The sequence below is a fragment of the Macaca nemestrina genome, chromosome 2 (assembly GCF_043159975.1).
Source record: "Macaca nemestrina isolate mMacNem1 chromosome 2, mMacNem.hap1, whole genome shotgun sequence".
In the NCBI taxonomy this organism is placed as follows: Eukaryota; Metazoa; Chordata; class Mammalia; order Primates; family Cercopithecidae; genus Macaca; species Macaca nemestrina.
Genome location: NC_092126.1, coordinates 109,957,767 through 109,969,127, shown reverse-complemented (window position 1 = coordinate 109,969,127; position 11,361 = coordinate 109,957,767). Strand labels below are relative to the sequence as shown.

General features: G+C 45.0%; 1 protein-coding gene across 1 annotated transcript; it reads right to left on the bottom strand.

The window, feature by feature from the left end:
* Window positions 1–3,375: 3,375 nt before the first annotated feature.
* On the bottom strand, window positions 3,376–7,115 carry CRIPTO (cripto, EGF-CFC family member). The gene is made up of 6 exons (XM_011739063.2): window positions 6,904–7,115; window positions 5,787–5,839; window positions 5,568–5,702; window positions 5,080–5,194; window positions 4,873–4,982; window positions 3,376–3,835 (listed from the first exon to the last, which is right to left on the bottom strand). Exons 1-6 carry the CDS (start codon window positions 6,921–6,923, stop codon window positions 3,720–3,722), a joined length of 549 nt encoding a protein of 182 aa, XP_011737365.1. The 5' UTR covers window positions 6,924–7,115; the 3' UTR covers window positions 3,376–3,719.
* Window positions 7,116–11,361: the final 4,246 nt, after the last annotated feature.

The window sequence follows — 11,361 nt, the reverse complement described above, 5'->3', positions numbered from 1 at the left end:
TGAGGAGGGAGAATGGCGTGAACCCAGGAGGCAGAGCTTGCAGTGAGCCAAGATCGCACCACTGCACTCCAGCCTGTGCAACAGAGTGAGACTCTGTAAAAAAAAAAAAACAAAAACAAAAACCAAAAACTAAAAAACCAGCACCAGTGTTTTGAATGAACCAGGGGGAGTCCACCCACAGGGAATGCCCTCCACCCCCAGAACGTGGACCCACACATGTCTATGGGTCCCACAAGGGGACCAGTACTTTCAGGACTCTGTAGGCCAGCTGAAGGTAGAATCTAGAGTCTCGCGTATCCCCCCAGAGAACCATTTCCCAACATGTACCTCTGCTTCATAATTTTAGATGGCTTGCAGGTGAACATTACTATTTTTTAATTTCAAGACTTGTGTAAATTATCTGGGACTTCACAAATGCTATTCCTTTGGCCAAGTAGAAAGCATTTTTAAAAATGAGTTGATAGCCACTAAGTACATGAAAAAAAAAAATCCTCATCTCTAATAATTAGGGAGATGCAAATCCAAACCATAATGAGATACCACTTCACACTCATCAGGATAACTAATATGAAAACAAAACAAAACAAAACAAAGCAGGTGCCAGGCAAGGATGTAGAGAAACTAGAACCCTTGTGCACTGCTGGTGGGAATGCAAAATGTCACAAAATTGAGACTTGGTATTACCATATTATTCAGCAATTCCACTTCTGAGTATGTACACAAAAGAAAGCAGGGACTCAAAACAGGTATTTGTACACCAGTGTTCACAGTAGCATGATTCACAGTAATCAAAGGTGGAAACAACTCAAATGTCCATCAATGGATGAATGTGGTACACACATACAATGAAATATATTCAGCATCAAAAAAAAGAGAAAGTTTGACACACGCTGCAACGTGGATGAACCTTGAAGACAGGATGCTGAGTGAAATAAGCCAGCCACAAAAGGACAAATAGCGTACAACTCCCCCTACTGGAGGTATCCAGAACAGTCAAATTCAGAGACAAAGTTAAGAGTGGTTACCAGGGTCCTGGGGAAGGGCAAAGGGAAGTTAATGTTTAATAGGTAGAATTTCAGCTTAGGATGATGAAAAAGTTTTGGAAATAGATGGTGGTGACAGTTGCACAACAATACAAATGGACTTAAATGCTACTGAACTTACAAATGGTTAAAATGGTAAATGTTATGTATATTTTACCACAATAAAAATAAGTTGATATAAAGAAAAAAATTAGCAGATGTGGCTTAAATCAAGAACCCATCTCTATAAAAAATAAGCAAAATTAGCTGGTCGTGGTGGTGTGCTCCTGTGGTCCCAGCTACTTGGGAGACTGAGGTGGCAGGAGCGCTTGAGCTCAGGCGGTCAAGGCTGCAGTGAGCTGCTGTGAATGCACCAGTGCAGTCCAGCCTGGGGGACAGCATGAAACCCTGTCTCAGAAAAAAAGTAAATTATATTTCTGGCCCCAAAAATGTTTTAAAATCCTCTGTGGTAAATATGCAGGTAAAAAGAGAAGAAAATATGACATTTATTGAGAACCTATTTTGTATAAATGTTTTAACTATTTAACTATTTTATGTCACTTAGTTCTAATACTGTGATGTAGGCACTAATCCAGATTCAGATCAGGAAGCTGGGTCCAACTGTCAGTAAGTGGCCAGACCACCTTCCAAACCCAGCCTGTCCACCTCCTGATTTTGTGCTTTCTGGTACACCTCACTGCTTCCTGCTTATCCCATTTCACTTTCTTTCCACTGGACACTGTAAAAAATTTCACCTATTTGGAAGTTTGCATCTGCAGGAAATTAATTAGGAAAAACACAAATTATGGACCAAGTGGTACCTAAATAATAGAAGCAAATCTTGTCCTTCACAGAAGAACACACACGTCAAAGCCAGAAACAGAACTGAGCACTCACCTGGGACTCGGCTCTTCTGGTTTCCTCAGTTTTGAGCCAGATATAGTTGCCATATTCCGTATGAAATCAGTAAAAAAATCAGTACAAATCAATAAGGTGAAAGGGTTCTGTGACCAGTCATGGTGGGGGACGGGGAGGGGGTTGCCAGGGACTTTTAGGACCCTGGAAAACAGATACAACACATCCTCACCATGGTACTTTGGAAATGCCGAAGGGCACAGAGAGCAAAAACCTACCACCATAAAGCACCTCATCACCTAGAAAGAACCAGTTCACATTTAGGTCAATATAGTTTCCATTTTTACTGCGCATACACATATATACAATGTATTTTAAAAATGGGCTTTACAATATGTAGTTTGATCACTTGGTTTACAACTAAATATACTGTGAACATTTTCTCTTCTACAATAGTTAAAAGAATTGCACAGCTTGGAGGAAACATAATTTATTAAGCAATGTTTTTGGGGACATTGAGGTATAATTTTTTTTCTAAGGAGACTTCATTCTTTTTACAATGCCTTTGGGGAAAAAAACGGGAGTCCTTGTCTTATATAGCTTTCTGTAGATGATGGAAACTTGCCCTTTCATTTAGCCTTTTTACTTGCTTCTCTACACCCACCTAATCACCAATCAAGTAACCCATTTTATGTTTTCCAACCTCTCTCTTCTCTTTGCTTCCTCTTTCCTACCCAGTCTCCCTGCACACACACAGACAGACTTCCATTCCTTCAGCACTCTGGTTCCTCCCCTTAAAGAGGCTTTCTTTCCTTCTAGAGAGACTATTTTAATTGATTTTGATCAACTCTACTCAAAACTGTATCCTAAGGTCCACATTAGAATTAGTCTTTAATAGTCTGAAGATATAATTCAATCATTTAAAAGAACATATTAAGAAGACCTTGGTAGAATTACATGTATCAAGAAACACCAGGCCTTGCGTGGTTGCTCATGTGTGTAATCTCAGCACTTTGCGAGGCTTAGGCAGGTGGATCACAAGGTCAGAAGTTTGAGACCAGCCTGGCCAATACGCTGAAACCCCGTCTCTATTAAAAATACAAAAAAATTAGCCGGGCATGGTGGCCCATGCCTGTAATCCCAGCTACTTGGGAGGCTGAGGCAGGAGAATTGCTTGAACCTGGGATGCAGAGATTGCAGTGAACTGAGATTGCGCCATTGCACTCCAGCCTGGGTGACAGAGTGAGACTCCATCTCAAAAAAAAGAACCACTGGACTTGGGCACAATGGAGATATTGCTGACTTTTTTCCTGTTTTTTTTTGAGACGGAGTCTCGCTCTGTCGCCCAGGCTGGAGTGCAGTGGCGTGATCTCAGCGCACTGCAAGCTCCGCCTCCCAGGTTCACACCATTCTCCTGCCTCAGTCTCCCGAGTACCTGGGACTACAGGTGCCCGCCACCATGCCCAGCTAATTTTTTGTATTTTTAGTAGAGACAGGGTTTCACAGTGTCAGTCAGGATGGTCTTGATCTCCTGACCTTGTGATCTGCCCACCTCAGCCTCCCAAAGTGCTGGGATTACAGGCGTGAGCCACCGCGCCCGGCAGATATGGCTGACTTTCTTTTGAAAAAAGAAGTAGTTTTTTGGGAGAGGGCAGGGCAAAGAAGTAAGAAGTAGTCAGTTCTGTAAGGAAATGTTAGAGACCATTTTGGAAATGTATTCATTATTTTAAGGCAACTAACAAATGATCATCTTTCAGTTAGGACATTGTAGCAGCCGCCTTTACTGGTCATGAAATTTGCATGATATCTAAAATTATATTTCTGGAAATAGGTCAATGTCGATTAATAGTAACTTTGTATAGAAAGGCAGATGCCAGCTAGCACAAAAGCGGTACGTGCAGACGGTGGTAGTTCTGGAGTCCTGGAAGCCACGAGGTGCTCATCCATCACAAGGCCATCTGGAAGGTAGGGATGCTTGATCATTAAAGGAAACCTCTCTGGCAGTTCATCCTGCTGCCCACAAACGTGGCATATCTACATGCCTACTGTGAACCTGCTCTTCTCAGGACACTCACATTGGAACCTAGCCCAGTGGTGATGCCTTCACTCGCAGGGATGAGCAGAACCTGATTAGGTTCTGATGGGTTCCATGTTCCAGGAGGAGAACATGGTCCCTACATATCCAATCATTCAACCCACACTTATCAAACACCTATCCTAAGTCTGACACCCAGGATACAAATGGCAAAGACATAATCCCTGTCTGGATTGGGGAATTCCTTCCTGTTCTCAGTGAAATGTTTGCTTTCATTTACTTCCTGGACTTGAATATTTTCCATTTCTAACATCTCCAAGCCCAAAACTATTATAGGTCTCTGAACTTGGGGGGCCCTAGAAACCTGGCTCAGGCTGGGGTGGAGAGAGGACCGTCGCCTCTTTTTCTCTCCAGGTGCTGCCCTTCTTTTCATTGTTTTCCTCAAATTAGTAAAAATCAATAAGGTGAAAGGGTTCTACGACCAGTCATGGTAAGGTATGGGGAGAGGGTTACCAGGGACTTTTAGGACCCTGGAAGTTCCTAAAGGACTAGCAAGGGGCCAAGCCTCTGATAGAATTTGCTGTTGGGGTGGACTCCAAATGAGCTGCCCATCCTGGTTTGGGTCCTCCTGCCCAAAGGAAAGGAACACCAGAGAACATCTCTTGGTTAAACAAGAGACCAAGACTTGTTTGTTTTCCTCAATAGAAGTTCAGACCATAAAATGTCAAATAGACTTGAAATACATCTCCATCTGAAAGGCAGCAGGACTAGCCAGGTTTCCGAGGAAATAAATATCAAAGAAGCCAAGGCAACTATCTCATCAAGAGTCTGTGATGCTTTTATAAGCAGAACTTTGGTTGCTAGGCTCTAGCAAGCCAAGAGGTACAAGGAGAGCCTACTAACTAAGCACCCCCCAAGGCAACTTCAAAGGGCAAAAGAAAGAGGAGAACCTCAGCTTACCACAGCCAGGTAGAAATGCCTGAGGAAAGCAGCGGAGCTGGCCGTGCCAGCATTTACACAGGGAACACTTCTTGGGCAGCCAGGTGTCATGGGGCACAGACCCACAGTTCCTGAGAATGAACAGGTAAGGCAATAGCCATGGGTCTGAAATTTCTACTTCCCTTTCCCTCTCCTCTCCACGGCTCCCCTCCCCTCTGAATGGCTTACTCTTTGCGCACATCATGCTCACAGTTTCGTCCGTAGAAGGAGGGGGGGCAGGCACAAAAGGACCCCAGCATGCAGGTTCCCCCATTCAGGCAGCAGGTTCTGTTTAGCTCCTTACCTGAAAGGTAAGAACAGATGACTGAGGGTGTAGGGATGGAAAAGTGCAAGGGCAATTCCTGTAAGCGAAGGTTAATGCAACACTAATGTGTTGTCCCACAGAATAAGACTCTGCGTCTTTGAGCAGAAGTCATTTTCATGCATAGGCCAGTGGTGGTTCTGGGGTTCCCCAGCGTGAAGTGGACTCAGGTGATGAAAACTGCGCTCTAGGGAAGTAAAATACACAATCCCTGTCTCACTTCCAAAACCAAAAGCAGTCCAGCACCTGCCCAGTTCCAGAACCAGGTGCCCTTTTAGGTGAAAGAGCGTTGGAAAGATACTCAGGAGACACATGAAGGACCAGGGCAGAAGCATCGAAGCCAGGCAGTTCTTACTGTTCTGTATCCCCATGGGCGACACATGCTGGGAAGACCGAGGCCGAATCGCAGGCTCCTCCTGGGGCCGAATGCTGTCATCTCTGAAGGCCAGGTCTCCCCGAGATGGACGTGCAAATTCCCGATGGCTGAGCCCTTAAGGACAAAATCAGTTCAAGGAGTCTGTATTTCAGGCCACATAAAAATTGTGAGTGATCAAAATAACAAAAGGTCTCTCACCGGCAACTAATCCCAGTTCAAAGGCTTTAGAAATGGCCATGATCCAAATCACACTAGGAAGAGGAAGTCAGACATGAGTTAGCAAAACAAAGGAAATAAAGCCTTACAAGTTAACACCTGGGTCCTCCCATCGCAAGGACAAGACCACAGATCACTCAAGAGAAATTGTAGAGTGCCACCTTTCTTTCTTTAATGGCCAATTCATGTAACAAAGAAAAATGTTGAAAAAGTCACCAATATCCAAGTCTTTTTAATATATTTTATTATTTCTTAGGCCCTGTCCTCACATAAGTACCTAATTTTAGGTCTTTTGTCTTTTATTTCACATATTTTTCTCCTGCATACAGTTTTCATACAAGGATTTAAAAATGGCTGCGTCCCATGTTACTGATGAATCACATTTTACAAACTACTTTATTTTTTGAGATGGAGTTTCACTTTTTCACCCATGCTGGAGTGCAATGGTGCAATCTCAGCTCACTGCAACCTCTGCCTCAAGCGATTCTCCTGCCTCAGCCTCTGGAGTAGCTGGGATTACAGGTGTCTGACACCTGTAATCCTAATTTTTGTATTTTTAGTAGAGACAGGGTTTCACCATGTTGGCCAGGCTGGTCTCAAACTCCTGACCTCAGGTGATCCACCCGCCTTGGCTTCCCAAAGTGCTGGGATTACAGGCGTGAGCCACTGTGCCCGGCCAAACTATTTTAACCAATCATTTAAAAGGTTTTTAGGTAAAAAATGTGGGTTTTTTTTTTTCCTATTATCTTAATGGTTTTGCAAGTATCGTATCTGCTTATACCTTTAATCTTTTCAGAAGATTTTAAATTTGGTTGTAGTATTGACCTTTGTTTACACAAGAATAAAGAAACAATATTTCATAGACAGAGTCATTAACGTAAAATGAAAATTAACATTAACAGGAAAATGTTAAAAGCCAACGGCAAAGTTAGAAGTAACAGTGTGAAATTCCAGGTCTTTCAGGAAAAAGAGCAGTGCTGTTGGCAGCATTTTAAGGCTTAAGCAAGAGAAAAATCAAATGACGGGTGTAGAACATTCATTTCCTAAACTGGCAATCTCTAGCAATGAAAAAAAGCTCACATTCAAGATTAGCTCATACCTGTAAGAGAAGCGGGCCATCTTCCTGCAGTCCGTAGCTTTTAGCAATTAGCGGGGAAAGAAGGCGTTAGCATCGCTTTAATTCAGAGTCATTGCCAAAATAGCCAAAGGAAAACATTCATCTCCTAAAGCGAAAATGGCAATTTAAGAAGAAAATGAGAAATATGCGTTCCCCAGAAGGTCGTAGCAGAAGCAGGAACAAGATGTCCAGGGGAAACTGGAGGGCTTTCGGCCTTGAAAGTTTAGACCTTGAGCTGGAGACTCAGCCTTTCCGGGGATTCTCCTTCTTCAACAACAAACCCCAGTCGGGGCGGGGAGACCCTTCAGGTGGGCGGGACGCCCACCAGCATGACAATGGCCCACATGCAGGGAGAGGAGTCTTGTAAAACTGTGGTTAACTAGTCCTAATATCTCTCTCATTAGTTGCAGGCTAAAATGATCAGATGTACTCTTTTGGGGCGGGGGGGGGGGGGGGGGGGGTTGGGGAGAAAGAAAGAAAGAAAGAAAAATCAGTTTCTCGAATCAAGTTGGTGATTCCAGGTTGGGGGGGTGGTGGAAAGTAATTGCTTTAATTAGGAAAACCTGAAAATGTATGGGTCTCAAGGCGTCTGATATTTTATTTCAGGAAGTTTTATTTCCTGAAATTTGCTTCCACCTTTGTTTTTCCGGGAGTTTTGAGCCCCGTACTCCCGCTGGGGGATACCCGGGTGGCCAAGAAAGGGGTGCTCTCCGCCCGAGGAGCTCGGTGTGTGTCGGGGGAAGACTAGGAAGCTTGAAACTGAGACAGAAGTTCAGGTTCAGGAGGGGTTCCTTGGGAACTCCAGACTTGAAGTGCAAATTCCAGGCGGACCTGAATTCCTGGAAAGACGCGGGAGCCGGCGCCAGGTGCCCGGGAGAGGGGAGGGGCGGCCAGGGGCGCAGCCGCTGGGGCTTTGCAGTGGGAGTGCCGGCCTGTTCCAGGAAAAAGTTCTAGAACCGCGGCAGTCCGGCATGGGAGGCCGTTTCAGTCCCCAATCACGGGAATTTATCTCAGCCTTCAGCGCCCACAGTGCGACCTCTTGCAGCCCCTCGCCGTCCTGGCCCCACAACACCGGGAGTTACCGCCGGGCTCTAATGTGCCGCTTGCAGGGGTAAACGTGTTTATTGAGTGGCTCCACGAATCTCCAGACGCCCCAGATGGAGAGGCGCGTCTATGAGCCGGAGTCGCCTCCCCTAACATTTCAATCCTCCGGGTAATATGTTACTAAATACGCCCAAAGTCGTTAGTAGTTTCTAAATCGCATTTAATTCCAATTTCTAAAGGAAAACCTGACGGTTACTTAATATTGCCAGGCACACAAATGTGAAGCTTTTATTAGATAGTTGTTTCCATCCATCTCTGTTTATTGGATTTAGGCCTCGGCAGAAAGAATTGGTGGCGTCCGAACCCATTTCAGCGTCAGTGCCTACCTGTGTGGATGCCATGGATCCACAGGTGCTGGAAAGAGGTGCTATTTACTTCTACACATGATCTTGGGAGAAGCAAACGTAAAATAATTTGTACTGGGGGAGTGAGGCCCCATCCAGTCAAGGGTGGGATGCAGTAACATTTCCAACTCCACGGCAGTTGACTATTTCATTCCTGCTGCGCTTCACCTCCTCCCTGTGTGGTCTTTTCAGGTGAAACGCTTCAAGTACCATGCTGAGATTCACAGGGGACGTGGGAACATGGCCTGAAGCTCTAGGAGGCCGGAGGTGGGGGAGGGCTTTGCAAAGGAGAAGGCTAGCCCTGGAGCTGCAAGGAGGTGTAAAGCTGTTACTCAGTGCGGTACATTTGTAAGGTAGCTTGTGCACCACAGTCCTCACCAGTCCAAGGTGCTAAGTAGATAAGTAGCGCCCACAATATTAGTCTCACTTTGTGGACAAGACAACTAGTTCTATTTGGTCTTGTCTTCAGAGACCGGGCAGGCCTGTGGCAGAACTGGCAACAGAACACACCCCTGCGTTGCTATTTCCTTATCTAAAGCTCTTGTGGAATTTTTAGAGCTTAAATAGGACCCCTGGAAATCACTGCATTTTCGGAGGAAGTAACTGAGGTCTCCAGTCTGGCGATGTTGGCATTGATGGGACCAGAATCCCAGGACGCCAGCTTTTCAGCCACACAAAATCCCTTCTCTAAGGACCAGAACCCCCTGAAGAGATCCCCATTCCCCATAGGTACTGACTGCAGAGGAAGCCAAGTGGATCCAGGGTAGTCAGAGCCTGGGCCAGGTTTTGGGATGGGGGGTGGGGAGAAGGGGAAGGGAAGGGCTGTGGTGTTTAAGAGAGGTTAGATATTTGCTGTTGGGCTGGAGATGTAAGGGCTATTTAACAGGTATTTGATGTCTACTGCTGGGCTGCCTGTAGACTGGAGCTTGGCTCTGGAGAAACAGCTGTGAGAAGTGACCCCACTGTGAGGCTGGAGAGGAAGAACAGTAATTGTTGATTCTAATTGTACTAACTGCAAAAAGTTGTTGCTGCCTCCAGGTGGGGAAATTGAATGACTACCCTAGGATGGCCACTGGTCACCTCTGCTTGGTCACTGTTGGAACTGGGCTGCTGGCCAGCCTCCAGGCCAATGAGTGCTTTGTGTCAAAAGGTCAGGCCTAGGATTGGGAAGTGCTGTGCAATGGGGGTTCCCCAATCACAGTCAGCCCATCTCATCCCTTACTAAAGGCACTGAGAACAGAAAGTAAAAAACAATGCTCTTGGTATTGACCATTTGTTGGTACTGCCCTTGAGACACTGTGTATTAAAAACTGGGGCAGAATTGTGTTTAAAAATCACACAAATAAGCCTTTGACTTAAAACCATCCAAACAAGAATGGTGGAATGAAATACATCATAATCAAAGGACAGACTTCCTGTGTCTGCCTAAAATTCAAGGAAGAAAATAAACTTGGAGAATGGGATCAATTTTAGCTATCAAAAGCCAATTCGACCTTGTTTAAATGGTTGAGAACACATAGAACTAAATTCCAACCAAAGAGTTAACAGAAGAACGCCATCTTTGCAGTACAATGGCAGTATTTCAAGGTTAAAAGCCTCCTTTTATCATAGGGCTCTTAGGTCTTACCTCTGTCATTGTTTCCTTGAACATCCAGGCAGGCCAGAAGATGGGAGAGAGCAGAGGAGGTGGGGGAGTTCTGTATGTATATGTACCCTCCAGCTGAGGAACATCAGGGCCTCTAATTTCGTCAAGCTTAGCGCCCAACAGCTTCTGTTAACACCTGAGCTACACTCCTGCGGAAGCATTATCCACCCAGTGTGTCCTGGCCACACTTCATTAACAAGTTAATGACTTTCTGTTTTCACTGGCAAACTTACAAATTCCAACTGGAAACCTATTCTGTATTTGCCACAGGTCTCTGTGTGGGACATAAAAGGACAGATTCCTGCATTCAAAAATCTGCAATTTCAGTGGGAAAGATGTGCTCAAGCAAGTCATTTTAGAGCCATATTGTTACACAAATGGCGTAAGAGGAAGGGAGAAGGGCTTAAGAGAGGACTTCATTTTTTTCTGTGAGCCATGGGGCTGTATCATATTTCTTCCTATGTAGACATACTATACATGATTTTATCAATGAATAGACATGACATGTTTCCACGTTTTGTGGTGAACTTCCTTGTATGTATATCTTGCCAAACGCTTGAAAGCATATTCCTTTTGCAAATTTCTAGCACTGGAATTGCTTGGTTAAAGGGTGGATGCTTCCAAATTATTTTCCAAGAAGCCTGCCCCTCCTCCCTCTCCCTTGAGTTGGTATTGAGAGCTCATCTCCCAAGTACTTACCAACTCTGGCTGCAGCAAGCATCTTAAGTTTTGCTAATACAGTATGTGAAAAGTAGTATTTCATTGTTGCTTGGATTTACATTGTGTCCCGTGGTTATTGGGTGTTTGTATTTCATTTTCTATGACCTGGCTGGTCCTTCTTACAGAGCACTTGAATTGGCTTCTTTGAGACTCAGCCCAAATGTCATTTGCTCTGGGAAGTCCTTGCTGAGACCATCTTCCCTACTACAGCTTCCAGCTGTTCTGAGAGCCCTGTCCTGGCACCCACTGACCCCGGAGTTTATCTTGTCATCACTGTATTTTTTTTTTTTTAGACGGAGTTTTGCCCTTGTTGCCCAGATTGGAGTGCAATGGCATGATCTTGGCTCACCCCAACCTCCGCCTCCCTGGTTCAAGCGATTCTCCTGCCAAGTAGCTGGGATTACAGGCATGCACCACCATGCCCGGCTAATTTTGTACTTTTAGTAGAGACGGGATTTTACCACGTTGGCCAGGCTGGTTTCAAACTCCCAACCTCAGGCAATCTGCCCACCTCGGCCTCCCAAAGTGCTGGGATTACAGGTGTGAGCCACCTTGCCCGTGTAAGGTGTATTGCAAATTGCTTTTTTTTTTTTTTTGGTCTTTCACCAACTCTTCCCCCTATCCTTT

Excerpts from the sequence above, each read along its gene's own strand:
- CRIPTO (XM_011739063.2), bottom strand. The coding sequence starts at position 6,923 with ATGGCCCGCTTCTCTTACAG. Across the intron at positions 5,840-6,903 it reads ATGGCCCGCTTCTCTTACAG|TGTGATTTGGATCATGGCCA; the intron begins GTATGAGCTAAT and ends TCCTCTTCCTAG. Across the intron at positions 3,836-4,872 it reads GGCATTTCTACCTGGCTGTG|ATGGCCTTGTGATGGATGAG; the intron begins GTAAGCTGAGGT and ends CCTACCTTCCAG.